Below are 21182 nucleotides of genomic sequence, written 5' to 3'. Positions count from 1 at the left end.
AAAATTGCTTCTTGGCGCCACACATGCATCCCTGCTCCTGCTGCCCATTCATCTTCCTAGTCAGCTCTGTTTAATCATAGCACAAATCACCTGTTTTTTTTTTTTTTTTTTTTTTTTGGTAACAGAGGCTCGCTGTGTCACCCAGGCTGGAGTGTAGTGGCACAATCTCAGCTCACTGCAACCTCTGCCTCCCGGGTTCAAGCGCCTCTCATGCCTCAGCCTCCCAAGTAGCTGGAACTGCAGGTGCGCACCACCACACCCAGCTAATTTTTGTATTTTTAGTAGAGATGTGGTTTCACCATGTTGGCCACACTGGTCTTGAACTCCTGACCTCAAGTGATCCACTGACCTCAGCCTCCCAAAGTGCTGGAATTACAGGCATGAGCCACTGCTCCTGGCCAACATGAGTCACTTTCTAACTTACTGGTTAATTGGCTTACTTAGTATGTTTATTGGCTTATGGTCTGTCTACCACTTATAGAATGTAAACTCCACAAAAAGTTTTTTGCTTGCTTGTTTTTGTTTTATTTGTTTTATTCCCTGCCATATGTCTAGGTCCAAGAAGAGTGTATGGAATATAATAGACATTCAGTATATTTTTATTGAGTCAGTACACTCATGCGTTTACACTCTGAGAAAGACTCATTCAGACAGAGCATGTCACTGTGGTTTCGAGTTAAGGCATTGGAAAAGACCAAATAGTGCACAGTGAAAAGGGCAGTGAAATGGAAGGCAAGAGCTCCTGAATTCCACATCCCTCTCCCTCGTTTTGGGCCATTAGCAAGGCACCTAATGTCTGGAATTATAGCATTATATATGCATTGCAGAAGCTAATAAAAAAAAGTAAGCCTTGTAATATATTGCAGTGGTCACTGTTGTTCTTAGGATCTACTTTCTTGAATAAAGTTTACTTCCTTCCAGTCAAGGCTTATTCTTACAGCCACATGTCAGAGCAACCTGTATGTAATAAAGAGTTTAGAAGTAGCCTCAAGATTTTTCTTTCTAGTGTATGTAACCTTATAAATAACAACCTACCAAAATGTATCCTTCCTGTCCCACTTTTAACTTCAAATCCCAGCCACTAAGTTCTCTGAATGTTTCTTTTCATCAGTCATCTGTTGTGTTATACTCTTACATAGTTTCAGAAGGAGACTTGGTGTCTGCTGCAAGCCTTCAGTAGGGCCAAGGTTATATAATAAACCAATCAGCCTTTGTAGTGGGCTCCTGGGGAATGTCAGTTGACACTTTCATTAATGACTTAGAAGACTTCTGCAGGCTATCCATTGTACTAAGATCTGCCTTGGTTGAGCAAAATGTTAATAGATCTGCCTTTCTTCCTGACCTTGCTTTATCAGAGGGCTGTCATAGCACAAGCAAATGAGAACAGACCAAATGTTTCCAAAAAGCAGGAGAACATTTCTCATACCTGCCGCTTAACGGTGTTGCACTTGGAGATTAACATTGGAACATTTTTCCTTCTAGTTTACAACAGCAGGATGTCTTTTTACTGAAATTAGCATACTTTTTCCATAAATAGTTACTTGAAGAAGTTGTCTAAGATGACTCCAGTTCTTGCTGATGAAGCATTTAGGCAGTCTATATTTACAAGTCTTTCATTTTTAAAGGAGAGAGGAAAATCTTAAGAAGTAGCTATTTAATTATATCAGCCTTTGTTTAGAGAACTGTGAGCAGCATTTAGAGTTGTCTTAGTTTGCTAGGGCCACCATAACAATGCCAACCACAAACCGGTGGCTTAAATAGCAGAAATGCATTGTCTCACAGTTCTAGAAGCTGAGAATCTGAAGAAGGCTAGAAGTCAGGGAGTTGTCAGAGTTGCTTCCTCCCGCGGGCTCTGAGGAAAGAATCTGTCGTGGGCCTCTCTCCTTGACTTGTAGATGGTTGTCTCCCTTTGGGTATTTACGTTGCCTTCCCTCTATGTGTGTCTCTTGTAGTCTTTCTTTGGGTCTTTACATTGCCTTCCCTCTATGTGTGTCTCTCTCTCCAGATCTCTCCTTTTTATGAGGATTCCAGTCATAATTGGATTAGGCACCCAACCTACTCCAGTGTGGCCTCATCTTAACCAGTTACCTCTGCCTTGACCCTATTTCCAAATAAAAGTTACATTCTGAGGTACTGGGGGTCAGGACATCAACATATGAATTTGTGACAGGGACACCATTCATCCCATAACAGAGTGCATTGCTGTCAAGGTGTCTGATGTTCTAAGGCAGAGAACAGATGTGTGTTTTACTTTTTGTATAAGGTGGGAAAACTGAAAGGGAAACTCTTTTTTTTTTAAGGTGACAGAGTTACCTAAGAGCTGAAAGACTCTTTCTTTGCTCTGCCCAGTAAGCCAGACATCTTCTTCATAGTATTTTATCTTTTAACCTAAAAGATGTGTTGTGCCTTTGAACTTCTAGAGAATGGTAGCCTATTTTTCAGAAGCATAGACTTTTGTCTTAGAAGATGCCCAGAGAGAGGAAGGGTCTTTCTCATGGTTACCCTACCCGAGTATTAGAAGAACCACCTTAAAGTCAGTGACTCTCAACACCAGCCTCACATTCACTGTTTGATTGCCCCTGTTAGTAAATGCTTTTCTTCAGTGTGTAAAGACTAACTGTGGCCACACTAGAAATGGGCCGGGCGCGGTGGCTCAAGCCTGTAATCCCAGCACTTTGGGAGGCCGAGACTGGCGGATCACGAGGTCAGGAGATCAAGACCATCCTGGCTAACCCGGTGAAACCCCGTCTCTACTAAAAAATACAAAAAATTAGCCAGGCGTGGTGGCGGGCGCTGTGGTCCCAGCTACTTGGGAGGCTGAGGCAGGAGAATGGCGTGAACCCGGGAGGTGGAGCTTGCAGTGAGCTGAGATCTGGCCACTGCACTCCAGCCTGGGCGGCAGAGCAAGACTCTGTCTCAAAAAAAAAAGAAAAAAAGAAATAAGTGTTATTTTTCCGATTTTCTTCATGGTGGAAGGCTAATTTTGGGGAAAAAAAAAAAGTTGGAATTAGCTGATACGTTTTTCTGAATTATTTTATGTCCACTAACACTCATTCATGTGTCTGTTACCTCTTCTAATTTAAAACCTGCCATGATAAAAACTACACTTTGGGCACCCTGAATTTTTCCATATTCTTCTTAACTCTACACCTAATTCAGAGTAATCACAGGAAGGTATGAGCACCTTCTGTTTTTCCTGTGGGCTGGTTTTTCAGGTGAATTAGTTTACTTTGTTCGCAGTCCACTTTTGGGTGTGTCGTGGATAAAAAAGGTCCATATATCAAGAAATGTCATTGCACACATGAACTTCTATGTGTGCTTTTTTAGCATTGCTATGTAGAAGACAGCTGATAATTTAACCTTGAATATTTTCTGCAGCACTGCATCTTGTTAATCCACGTTCTGGTGTTTTTTCCCCCATTTTAGCAAATTGATGGAGAAGCATTTCTACTTATGACTCAAACAGACATTGTTAAAATTATGAGCATTAAACTGGGCCCTGCTCTCAAAATTTTCAATTCCATCCTGATGTTTAAAGCTGCAGAGAAGAATTCTCACAATGAACTTTGAAGATGGTGAATTCTGAATACCATCAGCATTCTGCTTTAAAGCTCATGTTTTAGTCAAAGCACAAGGACGGTTATAACTCCTAAGTGAGAAGTCTCCAAAACTCAAAAGAGCAACACTATCGGATTATTTATATTCCTCAAGAGACAATATATATGAATTCTTATGAAAGTGCTTGAGCTTTTAACCAGGTACTGTCTAACAACAGTCATCTTTTGGTTCTGTTCACTGAGCTAACTTTATCTTTGTAAATCTTTTTGAGTCTGGGGGGGGCGGGGGGAAAGGGGGACTTCATTAATTATTTATGGTAATGGGGGGGCAGAGTAAGAACTTTTGGCATTTTGTAAACATTGTTGAATTCTCTTTCATGTACACTGTTTCTTTTTCAATACTTTCAGAAACCTTTTTATATAATCAAATTTCAATTTAAACCAAATTAGTCAAAACCTGGCTAAGTTTAGCCAGTAGGACTGTTATCTGTATTGTTAATTTTGTGCCATATTTTGAATTGCAACATTATGCTAAGTATAACTTTGCAAGTCATGATATTGCCTAACTGCTTGTCATAATTGTCAGGGCTGAATAGTTGTAAGAGTGACTTTTCTTTGAATCAGTGTTTTTCCTTTTGCACGCATTATGAAATGTTAAACAAATTACTTTTCACCAGCATCTTTACTATAATTACCAAAAACATGTATATAAAAGAATGAAATTGAAAAATAAAATATATAAACATAAATAAATTAGGTAGTGTATTTGAGTGGCATCAGTCTCACGCATCTTGGTGCCCCCGTGTTTACAAGAGCCAGATGGTATCAGAGGCGTATGCAGTTGTATGCAGTTATGGTTGGGGGGATGTTTGTGAGGGTGTTGAACTATTTATGAGATGATCTTGAGCTTCTAATTGTCATTGATGAAATTGTAGTGCTTTACAGAGACTGAGAGCTCATTCTGTCAACAGAAACACTAATCTGTAAAGAGCCCTGTCTCAGGTCATGCATTGTCCTCCAAACCCAAAGGTTTTTTTCAGGGTTGGCTGAAGAGCGAGTGTCGTGGTTTTACTGAAAAGGCAAGGTGTGAAGGAGCAACTTCATTTGAGACAAAATCTGAAATTCTCACAGATCAGGGAGGTGATTTCCCAAAGTAATTAGCCAAGAACCTCCATCTTGGAAGGATTCCTTTTTCTGTAGAATACTTTGCCTCAATATATAAGCATACAGATGCACTTTAAATGAAAACCCTTGATTATAAATTGATAGCTGGTAGTGTTTCTTTTGCAAGAATGCATTTCTAAGGCAAAAGGTAAATTATTTTGTCCGTCTTTTGATGTACTTTCTGATTCCAGGGTTGGATATTTATTCAAGGACTATTTTAAAAATAGAAAGTAAGTTTGTAGCATGCTGTCTGAATTCTGGGGGAAGTTCCACCTCTTCTTTAGTTGCTTTCGTTTTTTATGATGTAGGACTTCCTTTGATGTCCCTGTTGGAAGTCCATTAGCAGTCCTTTGCATTTGTCAATTCAAGGTAAAATAGGGTCAGTGACATCTACAGTGTCCCAGTCATTTATTTGCATGAATCTGCTTAAATAAGTTTTTTGTTGTTTTTTTCTTTTTTATGTTTTGTTCAGAATTTGTACATTGAAGTTGTACTTGTTATATCTGATATGAATAAAATAAAATCTTAATTGCAGATGCTTTTTACATATGTATGATTTTTAAGAAAGCTTCTCAAATAGGAGAGGCAGCACAAGAGCAGGAAGAGCATCAAGTATTCGGACATTACTAGTTGTGTAATGAATCTGTAGGATTCAGAATTGTCAAACTATTTCCCAAGATGATGACAAAAATACTGAAAGATTATATTGTTAGGTCAAGTACAATTCATCCCCATTGGGAATTTTTCAAGTGTAAAGCATAGAACTAAAGCATAATTTAAATCATGAGATTTTAAACATCTTTTTTTTCTGGAGACAGAGTCTCATTCTATCCCCCAGGCTGGAATGCAGTGGCGTGATCTCGGTTCACTGCAACCTCTGCCTCCCGGGTTCAAGTGATTCTCCTGCCTCAGCCTCTTGAGTAGCTGGCATTACAGGTGCCCACCACCACAGCTGGCTAATTTTGGTATTTTTAGTAGAGATGGGGTTTTACCATGTTGACCAGGCTGGTCTTGAACGCCTGACCTCAGGTCATCTGCTTGCCTCAGCCTCCCAAAGTGCTGGGATTACAGCCATGAGCCACCACTCCCAGCTGATTTTTGAAATCTTATTGAAGACATCCGCTCATTCTGTGCAACGTGTTGTTACATGTTAGAGGCAAGGCATTAAGCATCCATAGGGTGGTGCAGAATTCACTGTACCTCAAGAAGGTGAAAACTCTCACCACTCCATCCCTGGGATATAGTCTAAGTTTTAACAGGGAATATAGGGCACCATGGTTGTAGGGAGATCTCTGAAATGAGAGATGCAGGCTTGGGGTAAGACAGATGGTGGAAGCCAAGCTCAGTGGCTCAACCCTGTAATCCCCCCTACTCAGGAGGCTGAGGCAGGAGGATCTCTTGAGCCCAAGGATTTCGAGACCAACCCAGGCAACAGAGCAAGATCCCATCTGAAGAAAAAAAAGAGAGAGAGAGAGAAAAGGGAGGAATAGAAATAAACACCTTGAATAGGACTTTCCCATCTAAAGGCATTTTTTTTTTAATTGAAAACAGTGTGCAAACCGAATAAAACCTTTCTGTAGGTTGATATTTGTCCTCGGCCACTTCTAGATTCAGTAGACTCAGCCCCTAAATAAAATAGGGTATGTTGGTCAAGCAATGTTGAATTTAGCAAGTGTCAGGACCGTGCTGGGCACTGGGGATAGATACACCATTGAGACCGACAATAAAATCGGCTTGAATCTACCTTCAAGGTTAGCCCATGTTTGTGTCATGCTTGGAGCCAAACTTCACTGCAGTTTCCCTGGAGTGTAGCTACCTTGTCATCCTATCCTGGCCTGAGAGAGGCTGTCATTCAACTTTAGCCATAGGGGTGTGTACCTTATAAGGAAAAGAATCTGTAAGAACTTGGTAAATTTATTTGGGAATAAAGGACTAAAAGGAAGAAGGAGTAATTTGGGGAAATAAAGGAAAGTTTGCAAGGAACTAAAGGTACATTCTAGTGAAAGGGAAGGAGTGAGTACTGGAGGATAGGAACTAGGTTAGGCAAAATGATTTGTGACAAATTGTTACTTACTCTGCCTGATGTAAGTAGTTAATTAATAATTGTAGAAATGGGCAACTGTTCTTTGACTTCTTTTATCTCACTGACTTCAGCATTTTAATAAACAGTCCTTATTAGAGAGAAAGGTATCTAGTAGGCTGTTGACATTTCAGTGATAGAATAAATACTTTGCAGTATTTCCAGAGATGGGTAGTGTAAAACTATTTCTTCAGTAGTTCACACGAACCTTTCTTTTGTTTTTTGTTTGTTTTTTGAGACACAGTCTCACCCTGTTGGAGTGCAGTGGCATGATCTCGGCTCACTGCAACCTCCGCCTCCCAGGTTCAAGCAGTTCTCCTGCCTCAGCCTCCCAAGTAGCTGGGACTACAGCGTGTGCTACCACTTGGCTAATTTTTGTTTTTTCAGTAGAGACAAGGTTTCACAGTATTAGCCAGGCTGGTCTCAAACTCCTGGCCTCAGGTGATCTGCCCATCTTGGCCTCCCAAAGTGCCAGGATTACAGGCATGAGCCACCATGCCCAGCCCACATGAACCTTTCTTCAACTTAAAAAAAATTAATTTGATGATGTAACCCAGGAAATGCTCATCCCATTATGCTGTGTAGGTATTTTAACACACTTAAATCCCTTTTCTGTTCCCAAAAGGACCTGGTCTGTCTTTCAAAGCTAATAAGTGATGTTGATATTTTGATAATAACGTCAGGGGGCACCTTAAACTAGAGTTTTTACCTTGTGAAATAGTTGGAAAGAGGGACAGTGTGCTGAGTCTTGTTAGACCCAAAAAGTACTTACGCAACCATTGTTAAGAGCAGAAGAGATAGAACTGAACTCTGAGCAGTAGCCAGTTGGGCATGCAGGATGAGTCACTGTGTCTCCAAGGCAAGAAGCTGTAGCAGATGAACACAGGTCGCAGACATGAGGACCTGTACCAGCAAGATCAGCCAGCAATGAGGAGACCTCAAAAATGCCGCAGCCCTTATTCCCAACAAGCGATGAAAGACAACCAGATCTCCTGGGGCAAGGCAGATCCCCTGAGGGAGAGAAGAGTTCATGTGTCCCTTCTTGAAATGTGCAAGTTCAAAATGTTCCCAAGTGATGTTCAGACCAAAGAGACAGCCCACAGGCCGGCCGCAAATGTGCAGCTCCTGGGCATTAAGTGTGCACACTGAGTTCAGTCCAAGGCCATTCTTTAAGCTGAAAGATTTGAGTACAGTGTATTTCAAAAAAACCGAGGCACCTCTGGAAATATAACTTCAACCGTGGAATTTCTAAAAACTCAAAATAAATCGACAGCTCTTTAATGAAGTGGAATTTTATTACAGAATTTCACAAAGAACTTAATATCTAAGTGTAAAGATAGCACTGAAATTCATTAGCATCTATGATACAAGATGATTTTTCTCATACCTACCTCTACCACAACCCTAAATCAAAACTATTTTTTATGAAGCTTCAGCTTTCCCAGAGGTAAATTCCAGTACAATGTTTGGCATGCTATTAAGTGACTGGGAGTTGAAATCCTACTTCCTTTTCCTTTTCTTTCAAAGAAGGAAAATAGGGACTGTGCATATCAAAAATCAACGTTTCTAGGAAGTTGAAGGTTTGGGACAGTCTTCTTGGATACTCAATCCCAAATACGTGAAAGGCAGCTACTAGCACAGCCAAGGCTGTAACACAGTCGTCCACCTTTGTGAGCCTCTCCCTTTCTAAATATAAAGAAAATTCGCAGACCTCCATGTTGAAAGGGTTTTTAACTTCCAACACAGGTGTGGATACTTGCACCTGAAAAAAAGAATGGAGTCATTACTGTGATACGTAAAATAGCTAAAGAATAAAACAGACCTGAAGTTAATCATGGTATTACAATAAATGGGGTTGTTGCAATGTAGCATATTTGTAAATACAACAAACATACTTCAAAATAGGCCACCAACTTTGCTTTTAAATAAGTAATCGCGGTTGGGCTCGGTAGCTCACGCCTGTAATCCCAGCACTTCGGGAGGCCAAGGCAGGTGAATCACCTGAGGTCAGGAGTTCCAGACCAGCCTGACCAACACCGTGAAACCCCGTCTCTACTAAAAATACAAAAATTAGCTGGGTGTGGTGGTGCATGCCTATAATCCCAGCTACTCGGGAGGCTGAGGCACAAGAATCGCTTGAACCTGGAGGCAGAGGTTGCAGTGAGCCAAGATCACGCCATTGCACTCCAGCCTGGGCAACAGAATGAGACTCTTATCTCAAAAATATAAATAAATTAATTAAATACATAAATAATCGCATGAAGATGTAAAATGTCAAACCAGTGGCCATTCACATACTACACACCTGTTCATTCATGATGACGAAAAGACCGGGATCATCCCCAAAAACATCTGGGAGGAGTAAACATGCGGCTGTCAGCTTCATGTCTGCCAAAGCAAAGAAGTTAGCATTTGAAGTAAAAATAAGCTTTTAGCAGTTGTAAGCTAAGCTAGTATTGAGACATCTGGATTTTTTGTTACCTTGGACAGAAAACAAACTAACCTTCTTAAATCAATGTTTCACACCTTTTTAAACCACACCCTCTTCTAATAATACGTTCAAAATCTCATGTCTGCCCTCCAGAGCACTGCCAGGAGAAGACAAGAGTTCTGTACTGTCTGTCCATCAGCCAGGAAGATTTTATACTGCCCCTTGTGATTTGTATTGTAAAATTAGCAGGTTACTAGTTCCCTAAATGTAATTTTACAATATCCAGTATACTTTTAAAATCTATACCTCTCCTCCTCCCCTAATTTGAAAATTTCTTTTTTTCCCCACCAGTTGTTTCACTTATTACTTAAATATTGAATATTACTTAAATATTGAAAATTGTTATTAAATATACTTTAGTAATGTAAATTTTTAATAATTTTTAAATATATTTTTTAAACTCAATAAATGTAAATTACTGAATTTTACTGACTACCAAAGCATAACTTTTCTAGATATCCTGACAGCAGACAAAATCACGCTGCTCCACAAGGTTTACTAACATTTCAACATGTCTTCATCTGTGTAATGTTTCATTTTTTCTTGCAATAGAATATTGATTGGATTGTCCACCACTGAAAAAGAAGTCAGTATATTTTCTGAATAGGATTCCAAAATGTGCCTTGTTTTCTTATAAATATCTGTTCTTGTAAGAAGTTGGAATTCTCTGAATATCTGACAAAAGAAGAAAGCAGTGCATACATCAGATCACAAGAAAAGCTAATATATAGAATATAAAGACATAAAACCTTTAGAATTAAGCTTTCAATGCTGGTTTAAACTAAGTACTTGGTAATTTAGAAGTTTTAGTGGAGAATTAAAGCCTTAGGATGAGGGAGGAGAAAAGAATGAAAGCCTGAAATGAATGCGAAATGATAAATAATGGGCATGGCAAATTTCTAAATCTACAGAATTAGAACTTTGGATGCAGACTCAACTAAATTGAGGATTCAAAGGGTATATGCATATGTAGGCTCTTTGGGTTACCCAGCTAAGATTCTAAGAGCTTACATTTCTTTAGGTAAACTACATTGTTACGTCTTGTTCAACAAGCAGCAAAGAACAAAACTGATTTTAGGAAGCAACCCCTGAAAAATACCTAACCATGGTATCCTAAATTTAGGGAAAGGAGAGTGCTTTAGAAACACTGTAAGAGTAGACAGAGGTAAACAGTGAAAAACGATATATGGCCAAACACTGTGGTTCATGCTTATAATCCCAGCATTTTGGGAGGCCAGAGCAGGAGGATCATTTGTGCCCAGGAGTTTGAGACCAGCCTGGGCAACACAGCAAAATCCCGTCTCTACAAAACACACAAAAATTAGCTGGGCATGGCCACACATGTGTATAGTCTCAGCTACTCAGGAGGCTGAGGTGAGAAGAGATAGCCTGAGCCTGGGGAGATCAAGACTGCAGTGAACTGAGACTGTGCCACTGCACTCCAGCCTGCGCAACTTAGTGAGACCTTGTCTTGAAAATAAAGAAAAAGAAACAATATATGTGCAGATTGGACTACAAGGTCAAAGCAAAACCAGTTGACTTTATGGAAGCCCCTTTCCTCAAACTACCCCTTCCTACCACTGCCTGAATTCTTCCCCCTCAGAGGATTCCCCCACCACTCCCCATCTTGTTTTTGACAGAGTGGCGTTATCAGATCATTAGCCACCCACACTCGTATGAATTAAATTTAGTCATTGCTTTTCCTAAAACTAGAAAGAACAATCACATACTACCCACTGGGCCTCATTGTTCCTTGAATGCTTTGGTAGACTATAAATTGCCCAGAGATTAGGTCTGAAAGTTAAGTTGTCAGAAAGCTGGAATGCATAAGGCACAGTGTCTTTGTTACCAGGCAACCCACAGTGCACCACTAATCTAGATTAATACCCTTAGAAAACTGTTTTCTCAGCAGGAAGATGTGAAGTGAAGGATGAAGAAGGTGAATACTCCACTGTTCTGGGCTCATAGCCTAAGAATTTCTTTTCTAACTTTTTGTTTTGAAATAATTTCAAGTTTACATTGAAGTTGCAGAAATAGTAAATAGAACTTACAAGTGCCCCCTGTGCAACTTCCCCCAATTTCTGATCCGTTTGAAAATGAGCTATAGACATAATGCCCCACTATTCCTTAATACCTCGTTGTGTATTTCCTAAGTACAAGGACACTCAAATTCAGGAAAATCTACTACACATTCCACTCAAAATTTGCCAGTTGTTCCGGTCATGTTCTTAACAGGTCCAGGATCTAATCCAGGATCGCATATGAGATTTAGATACCACAGTCTCTGTAGTCTCCAGTTTCAAACAACTTGTTAGTTTCCTTGACAGTTTCTGAAACGTGGAGGCCAGTTACTTTGTAGAACATTTCTCCTTGGCAGTTTTATGATATTTCAGATATGCATTTCTGGCAAGAATGTTAGCATTTCTCACTGTATCCGGAAGAAACAAAATGGTAACTGGTTCCAGTATTGGAGATAATAACTTTTATTACTTGATTAAAAATGGAATTCACCAGGTTTTTCCACTGTAAAATTAATATATGTTGTATTTTATAAGGAAATACCTTGAGTTTATATAAATATCTTGTTCCTTGTATAACTCTGATCCATCAGATTCCACATCCATTAATGATTCTTGCCTGAATCAAGTACTACTATAATAGTTGCCAAATGGCGACTTTTCTAATTCCATTCTTTCTACATGGATTAGTTGGCTTTCTGTTTTAAGATAGTTTCTTTTCTTCCACATATATTTACTTATTTATTTCTATCACTACAGGTTAATAAATTCCCATTTTACCCAAACAGTTACAAATCTGATCCTTTCATTATTTATAGAATTGCTCGAATTGCCCAGGCTTGGCCAGTAGGAGCCGCTTCAAATGGACTCCCATCCCCTCCTGGCATATCCTTATTAGTGTGCAAGCACTTCCTTCATTTCTGGCATTACACAGTATTTCAAACTCGTCTTGGTTTGTTGTTGTTTTCATTTTTGTTTTGCCCCCAACCCTGTAGTGAGCTATTTCTCCAAGAACCCTGATTCCTTTTCATGAAGAATTATCTTTAAAAACTTAAGATTTCAGGCCAGGCACTGTGGCTCATGCCTGTAATCCTAGCACTTTGGGAGGCCAAGGCAGGAGGATCATTTGAGCCCAGGAGTTTGAGACCTGCATGAGCAACAGGGCGAAATCCGTCTCTACAAAAAATACAAAAAATTGCCAGGCATGGTGGCACACGCCTGTAGTCCCAGATACTCAGGAGGCTGAGGTAGGAGGATCACCTGAGCCCTGGGAGGCCGAGGCTGCAGTGAACCGTGATCATGACACTCCAGCCTGGACAACACAGTGAGACTCTCTCTCAAAAAAATACCCAACCAAAAAAAAAAAAAAGATTTCAGCCCTGGTGTACTACTTGCTACAGACATGTTATTGCTCTAGACTTTCTCTTAGAAGAAATCTAGGAAATGTTTTAATTTACATAAACACAGGCACCAATTGATCCAGAAATATCGATAACTATATATCTATATGTAAATATTAAATAGCCATACATAAAGACTAAAACCATGAGTTCACATTGATACTTTCACTTCCAAACCAATACCACAGGGCTTTTCCTAACCTTCCCCTTCCCAAGCTTCTAACTCTCTTCAACAGTGAGATACCTGGCTCCCATTATATCTCAATGTATTTACTTATGAGCACAAACGTCTGTGTAGCCAAGCTCTCAGCTGTGAATGGTCAGCCACAGAAAAGCCTCCCTCTCCAACACTTAATGCACTGCTAATGGGAATGTAAATTATTAGTTCAGCCACTGTGGAAAGCAGTTTGGAGATTTCTCAAAAAACTTAAAACAGAGCTACCATTTGACCCAGGAATCCCATTACTGGCTATATACCCAAAGGAATATAAAGAAAGACACATGCACATATATGTTCACTGAAGCACCATTCACAATAGTAATAACATGGAATCCACCTAGATGCCCATCAATAGCGGACTGGATAAAGAAAGTGTACACATACACCGTAGAATACTACGCAGCCATAAAAAAGAATGAAATCATGTCCTTTGCAGCAACATAGATGTAGCTGGAGGCCATTGTTCTAAGCAAATTAACACAGGAATAGAAAACCAGATACTGCATGTTCTTTCTTGTAAGTGGGAGCTAACCAGAGTCCACATGCACACAAAGAAGGGAACAATAGACCCCGGAGTCTACTTGAGATTAGAGGGTGGGTGGAAGTTGAGGATCAAAAAACTACCCATCGGGTATTATGCTCACTACCTGGGTGATGAAATAACCTGTACGCCAAACCCCCACAACATGCAGTTTACTTGTGTAACAAACCTGCACGATGTATCCCCTGCTGAACCTAAAATAAATTGGAACAAAAAAAAAAGCCCCCCTTTTCACAACCCCAGATTATGTCCTACAAATTAATCATCTTAATCCTTTTTCTTTCTGCTACTCAGATTGGATAATTCCTATTAATCTATCTTCAGATTCACAGCTCCTTTCTTTTCATTTTCCAATATGCTCTTAAGCCTATGCACATGGTGATGTTTTCATTTCAGATAAATGTTCTTTTCAGGTTTGAATTTCAATTTGGTTTGTGTGTGCGTGTGTGTGTGTGTGTGCATGTGTGCATATGCGTGTGTGCATGTATTTCATTTCTCTGCTGCATGTATTTCATTTCTCTGCTGAGATTCCCTATGGTGATGATACATGGAATTCACTGGTCTTATCATGTTCCCCACCATCCTGTCCTGAAGCAGCTGGCTTGCCAGACTGGTGGAGTGGCCTGTTGAAGACTCAGTTACAGCACCAGCTAGGTGGCAATACCTTGTGGGGCTTGGACAAGGTTCCCCCAGGCTGTATAAGCTCTGAATCGGCATCCGGGACACGGTGCAGTTTCTTCCACAGCCAGAATTCATGGGTCCAGGAACCAAGAGTTGGAAATGGGAATGGCAGTGCTCACTGTAACCTCTAATGGTCCACTAGTGGGGAGTCTGGATTAAATTACGTTCCTTTAAAGGGTGTTAAATTTTGTTCTGATAGGCAGATAAATTACGGGTCGATCTTCTGGTCCTGTCAGACTTGATTTTATCATTTCTTTGGGCAATTTTGTTTTGTTGTTTGTCCTTATTCCTAGCTAAGGTCCTAGCTCAAACTTAGGCATGGTTCTCACTCACGAGGCATCGTTTTCTAGAGTCTCAGGTGAATGCCTGAGGGGTTCTGCAGGGTCTCTACACACTGGGCCAGAATTCTTTCTTCTTTTCTTTTTCTTTTTCTTTTTTTTTTTTTTTTGAGACAGAATCTCACTCCATCGCCCAGGTTGGAGTCCAGTGGCATGATCTTGGCTCACTGTGCCTCCGCCTTCCAGGTTCAAGCCATTCTCCTGCCTCAGCCTCCTAACTATCTGGGATTACAGGTGTGCACCACCACACCCAGCTAATTTTTGTATTTTTAGTGGAGACAGCATTGCACCATGTTGGCCAGGCTGGTCTCGAACTCCTGACCTCAAGTGATCTGCCTGCCTCAGCCTCCCAAAGTGTTGGGATTACAGGCGTGAGCCACCACACCTGGCCTGAATTCTTATTAGCAACACTGTGTGAAGTCTCAGCTCTCAACCAAGGATCCCCAGGGCATCCGTGTGTAGACTTCGGCTCTAGCCCGCTTTCCTCCAGTGCCTGTCCTACAAAGGCCAGCTGCTTCGTCATTCCTCAACTCTGATCTCTTCCTGTGTAGCTCCGTGAGACCTCCGCATTCTGCTTGCCTCCCACCATTCTGTACAGTGAGCTAGAAAGTAACCCATGCACAAAACTGAGGCACATCTTATGTCTTTCTCTGTTATCAAGGGTCAGGGTCCTGCAATGACTGTTGCCTAATGCCTGAGTACGGTTGCCTCATACATATTTTTTTTTTTTCCAGCTTTATCCATGTTAACAGTGGGAAGACTAGGCCAGTATCAGTTACTCCATTTGGGCCAAAACCAAACTCAGATTCTTTATTTTTTTAATTTTTTGAGACTTTATTAGCTGGCGATTCTCATGTACTTCACTTAAAGCGATGATGATTGAAATTGTTTCTCAGGAAGGCAGAAACTATGACATCTGAAAGGATTTTTGGAAAATTTGGGGAAGGGTTTCAGTTTGTGTTTGGTATTTTCCTTCTCTCAACTCCCTCCTACTTGTCTTGTGCAACATCCAATAGATCCCAGTAACACATTCCTAGTTGATAATATTTTAGATAATCTAATAAATTGTTACATTCTGAATTTTTAAATATTCTGTTGAAAGAAAGTTTTTTGAGGAAGGAGGTTAATGAGCATGGAGGTGATGGAGGGTCCGTGTTAACAGTCAGGACCACCCCCCACCTCAGCTGCTAGTGTTCTGCCACCCTGTCTCCACCAGCTTCCTAAGCACTCAGTGTTTTCACAATGGTAGGAGCAACAGGCGGTGGGGTGGTTTGGTGCAGGGACAACTGTCTTCTCATGGGATTGTTTGTTAACTAGGTATTTGCAAGGTCAAACTTGCTTTTATTTTAGGAAGCACACAAGGGTTTTATAAATTGGAAATCCCAGCTGCATAGGGCTGAGTTAGGGAGGTACTTCTTGGAAAAACCGAAAATGATTCGTTCTTTTGCTTAAAACAATAAGGTCGGGTGCAGTGGCTCACAGCTGTAATCCCAGCACTTTGGGAGGCTGAGGCAGGTGGATCACCTGAAGTCAAGAGTTCCAAGACCAGCCTGACCAACATGGTGAAACCCTATCTCTACTAAAAATATAAAAATTAGCCAGGCATGGTGGTGTGCACCTGTAGTCCCAGCTACTTGGGAGGCTAAGGCAGGAGAATCACTTGAACCTGGGAGGCAGAGGCTGCAGTGAGCCAAGATTGTGCCACTGCACTCCAGCCTGGGTGACAAAGTAAGACTCTGTCTCAATCAATCAATCAATCAATAAAAACAGTCACTAGGCAACTCTATTCAATAAGTATAGTCATTACAAAAACCATACTCCATATTTTGGATATAAAGGGTGAAATACTTGAGGAATGGTGCAGAAGATACACCTATGCCACAGTGGAAGGCCTTAACAAAGCACAGGGGACAGCCTCAGGTCTGAAATCTCTCTGCTCCTCACACAAGCTGTGACAGACCTCCACCTTACTGTCACCAATGGTTCTTTAAAAAGCTGCTTAATATAGTCCATTTATATTCATTAGTAGGCCTTTGTAGGCTGCATTCCAATGAAGACCCCTAAGGCTGCGACATTAGTGATTACAACAGCCTTACCAACCTCCACTAATTCATTCAGCATTCAAAAAAGCAAGATGACATTGCTGTGTCACAGGTGTTGCTCTGCTAGGCACTTTGGGAACTGTTAATATTAAAACATGCTCTCTACATGTAAGGAGTGTGTAGACCATAAGTTTGACAGGCTTTTGCTTTAAGACTGTATTCTGCAGCTGTGTCCATTTGGCATACTTTTCTAATAGCCAGAGGCAACTGGCTATTACAGTTCCTAATAACCCGAAGATGAAGGGGAAACAAGCGAAAGCCACCGTATGGTTGCTGAGAGGATTAGGTAGATTAATCCTTGGAAAGCACTGAGAACATGCTGTTACAGAGGAGCATTCAGACATTTGCTACTTATGTCACTATTAAAATAATACTTACAGGCAATTCCTAATTCCCTTTGTTCAGGAGAAAAATATGTAGATGTAGATGTTTCATGTTTAATTTGGTTAATTGAATACATAGAATTTCTCCATGAAATATGTTCTCGGGTAAAACCTTTGATGATCTTTCATTATATACCACCACCAAAAATTACACTAAAATTGTGAAAGACCCTTGAATGGCCACTCTAAGTGAACTAAATGGAAGGGTGTTTGATTGATTTACCCATTACATTTCATATATATATATTTTGTTTGTTTGTTTGTTTGTTTTTCATTGAGACAGGGTCTCACTGTGTCACCAAGTTGGAGTACAGTGGCCCAATCGTGGCTCACTGCAGCCTTGACCTCCCTAGGCTTAGGTGATCCTCCTGCCTTAGTCTCCCAGAATAGTTGGGACTACAGGCATGCACTACTAAGCTCGGGTAATTTTTATACTTTCAGTAAAGATGGGGTTTAACCAGGTTGCCCAGGCAGGTCTTGAACTCCTGGGCTCAAGCAATCCACCCACCTCAGCCTCCCAAAGTGCTGGGATTACAGGCGTGAGCCACCATGCCCGGCGCTAAATTTCATGTATTTTTAAGAACACTTATGAAATTATGTGGGATCATAAAGGAAACATATTTTTAGTAAGGATGCATGATAACAGTTCCTTAATAAACCCCCTTGATTACATAAAAGCATGACAGGGGATAATGATTCACATTGTCAAAATGCCCCTAAGTGATGATCCACTGGCCTCCATAATATGTCCAATGACACAGAACTCTTTAGTTCTGAAGGCAGCCAGTGCCTATTATCTGGATACGCTTACTGAAATTCTTCTTTTTTTTTTAATATTCCTTTTTCAGGGTTAGGAAAGAGGGTGGGTGGGGAGAGTCCGCTTCCTGAAACTCCTGTCAAATGACTCTGGTTGCAGCCCTTTGGGCCTCACGTCCCACTGAGATTCACCCCCACTGTCTTGCTATGCTGCCCTGTTACCACTCCAAGAGGAAAGAGGGAAAAATCCATTTGGACACTGTAATCCCAGCACTTTGGGAGGCCGAGGTAGGCAGATCACCTGAGGTCAGGAGTTCAAGACCAGCCTGGTCAAAATGGTGAAACTCCATCTCTACTGAAAATACAAAAATTAGTCAGGCATGGTGGCACACACCTGTAGTCCCAGCTACTCAGGAGGCTGAGGCAGGAGAATCGCTTGAACCTGGGAGGCAGAGGTTGCAGTGAGCTGAGATCGCATCATTGTACTCTGGCCTGAGCAACAGAGCAAGACTCTGTCTAAAAAATATATATATATATATTTATAAAATATTAAAATATATATGTGTGTATGTGTATATACTATATATACTATATCTATTATATATACATATATACACTATATATACATATATATATACTATATATATATTATATAGAGAGTGAATAAAGTGAATAAAGATACCTGATAAGGGCACTTCAAGAAAGGAAACAGTTTAAGAATGTCCTTCAGAGGTGTTCGGCTGCCAATCATCTTTCTTCTTATTTCCAAAGTTTGGTTCATTCTTTTGTCAATTTCTCTCCAATCCTTTTCTGTTTTCACATATTCTTGCTGGAACCACTTAATATGTTCATCCAGCTCAGAATCGAAACAAACAGCTTCTTCCTGCAAAACATTTTCAACCTATCAATGGATTCCATGTTTCTATGAAAACATGAATTTCAGGCTGTTGTTGCACACTCTTAGCTCATTCCTAAGGTGAGGATCACCATGCCTGGTTACACTTGACATTGAACATAACTAATAAATGGACACTCTTTAATGACAATAAATTAGATAGTTAATTACTTATCATGGAATTATTATCTATTCTTTTGAAAGATCTAAAAGAGTTACTTTAATTCCTGCGTTATCCTTTTATATGGAGATAGATTATCCAGAAGTTTCCCACTGAATAAAATGTTGCTCATTTCTATGCATTTAAATTTTAGAAGATAAAATGTTAAGAAGATATTTTTTAAAGTATTAAGGTTTTGTTATTACTATTGTTTATCTTTTTTCTTTTTAAATGACTTTTTATAGCTGCAGTACCATGCCGTATAATCCAAATTCAAAATAATAACTGGTTATTTTCTGATGCTAAATCATTAATAATTTTATTCACCATACAACAGGGTAAGTTGGGCGGGGTGGGGGCAGCTAAGAAACACCTCACTTATTCTTGTTGAAAATCTAAGACGATCAGCTTTGAGGAAATAAGAAAAATATCTTTCTAGAAATATGAGTTAAGAGGACAGTCAGCTGAACTGCACATAAATGAAAGTTGATCAACCATCTAGCTGACCAGAATGCGAACAGATGACACCTATAAAGGATGAAAAAGACGATAAGGAACCTATAGTCCTCTTATATCAAGGCTTTTACAAGCACATAGGAAAGCCTCAGTAGATCTACTTTCTGTGGACACAGAATGACTAACAAGACCTAAACCAAGTGAACAAACTCCTAGAAAAATAAAATTATCAAAATTAAGAAGAAGTTCCTATAATCTTACATAAATTTAATTGGAAGATAAAAGTATTTCCACAAAGAAAATATCAAGAAAGACTTGAGGGTTTTACAGAGAAAATCTACTTAACTTTTGAAACAGAGTGTTCAAATTTATGCAAAAATTTTCAAGAAAAAGTAAAGGAGGCCAGGCATGGTGGCTCACACCTGTAACCCCAGCACTTTGGAAGGACGAGGCAGGAGGATCACCTAAATCCAGGAGTTCAAGACCAGCCTGGCCAACATGGCGAAACCCCACCTCTACTAAAAATACAAAAATTAGCCGGACACGGTAGCATACATCTGTAATCCCAGCTACTTGGGAGGCTGAGGCATGAGAATTGCTTGAACCGAGAGGCGGAAGTTGCAGTGAGCTAAGATCACACCACTACACTCCAGCCTGGGCAACAGAGTGAGACTGTCTCAAAAAAAAGAAAAAAGAAAGAAAGAAAAAAGGAAGGAAAAAAAAAAGAATACTCTCTAACCCATCCTACCAAACCTCTATGACATTGATCCCCAAACCTGAAAGAACAGTGTAAGAGAGGAAAAGTGCAGGTCACTCTCATTGATGAACAAAGGTGCAGATATTAGAAACAAGGAACAACTAACTTGAACTTATTATACCTCAGAAACTCAAGGGTGGTTTGAAATTGGTAAGAGAACTATAGTAAATTAAAAGAAAACATGATTGATTTACTCATTATGTTTCACATACTATCATATTAAAATCTCAATTTGGGGGCCACTGTTAGAGAAAGATTTGGGGCAGAAAAGAGTAGGTTTTGAGAAATGTGGTGTATGAATAGCTTGGCACAGCAGCTCACACTCAGTAATCCCGATACTTTGGGAGGCTGAGGCCGAGGGTTACTTGAGGCCAGGAGTTTGAGAGGAAGCCAGGGCAACATAGCAAGGCTCTATCTCTACAAAAATAATAATAAATGTTGGGAGGCCGAGGCAGGCGGATCACCTTAGGTCAGGAGTTTGAGACCAGCCTGGCTAACATGGTAAAACCCTGTCTCTATTAAAAATACAAAACCGTAGCCAGGTGTGGTGGTGCACGCCTGTAATCCCAGCTACCCAGGGGACTGAGATAGGAGAATCGTTTGAACCCAGGAGGCGGAGGTTGTGGTGAGCCGAGATCGCGCCACTGCACTCCAGCCTGGGCAACAGAGTAAGACTCCGTCTCAATAAACAAATAAATGATAATAATAAAATTACAACAGTTCTGTAATTTTACTTGGATTATCTAAACATGTGTAAACATCATATACTGCATTAACTAATTAAAGATGAAAAAACATGACCATTTCAAATAATGCAGAAAAAGTATCTTATATAATGTTCCTCTATGATTAAAGAAAAACGCTTTTGTCAGAATAACAAATTTTCAAAACCTATAAAGTTACATACCAAAAAACCTATAGTTAACATAATTTTTTTTTTTTTTTAGACAAGGTCTCACTGTGTCTGTCACCCAGGCTGAAGTGCACTGGAGTGATCACAGCTCAGTGCAGCTTCAAACTCCCAGGCATGAGTGATCCTCCCACTTCAGCATCCCAATAGATGGGCCTACAGGGCCCTGCCACCACACCTGGCTAATGTTTGTACTTTTTGTAGAGACAGGTCTTGCCATGTTGCCCAGGCTGGTCTTGAACCCCTGGGCTTAAGTGATCTGCTACCTTGGCC

The 21182-nt window shown here is 40.3% G+C and overlaps 2 protein-coding genes across 2 annotated transcripts in view; one reads left to right on the top strand and one right to left on the bottom strand.

Moving 5' to 3' along the window:
- Window positions 1-5257, top strand: part of L3MBTL3 (l(3)mbt-like 3 (Drosophila)) — a 130431-nt gene extending 125174 nt beyond the window's left edge. Inside the window, exon 24 of the mRNA XM_011951649.1 lies at window positions 3427-5257. Within this exon, the coding sequence (XP_011807039.1) occupies window positions 3427-3570 (144 nt within the window). The 3' untranslated portion in view covers window positions 3571-5257. The remainder of the gene's footprint in view (window positions 1-3426) is intronic.
- A 2820-nt stretch (window positions 5258-8077) lies between these two features.
- SAMD3 (sterile alpha motif domain containing 3) overlaps window positions 8078-21182 on the bottom strand; it is a 73668-nt gene continuing 60563 nt past the window's right edge. The window contains exons 9-12 of the mRNA XM_011951648.1: window positions 18414-18614; window positions 9796-9967; window positions 9107-9189; window positions 8078-8563 (exon numbers count right to left, since the gene is read on the bottom strand). Coding sequence (XP_011807038.1) covers window positions 8279-8563; window positions 9107-9189; window positions 9796-9967; window positions 18414-18614 — 741 coding nt within the window. The 3' untranslated portion in view covers window positions 8078-8278. The remainder of the gene's footprint in view (window positions 8564-9106; window positions 9190-9795; window positions 9968-18413; window positions 18615-21182) is intronic.

The sequence above is a fragment of the Colobus angolensis genome, unplaced genomic scaffold (assembly GCF_000951035.1).
Source record: "Colobus angolensis palliatus isolate OR3802 unplaced genomic scaffold, Cang.pa_1.0 Scaffold322, whole genome shotgun sequence".
Taxonomy (NCBI): domain Eukaryota; kingdom Metazoa; phylum Chordata; class Mammalia; order Primates; family Cercopithecidae; genus Colobus; species Colobus angolensis.
Note: the sequence above shows the minus strand (reverse complement) of the source record. Positions and strands in the feature narration are given on the sequence as shown.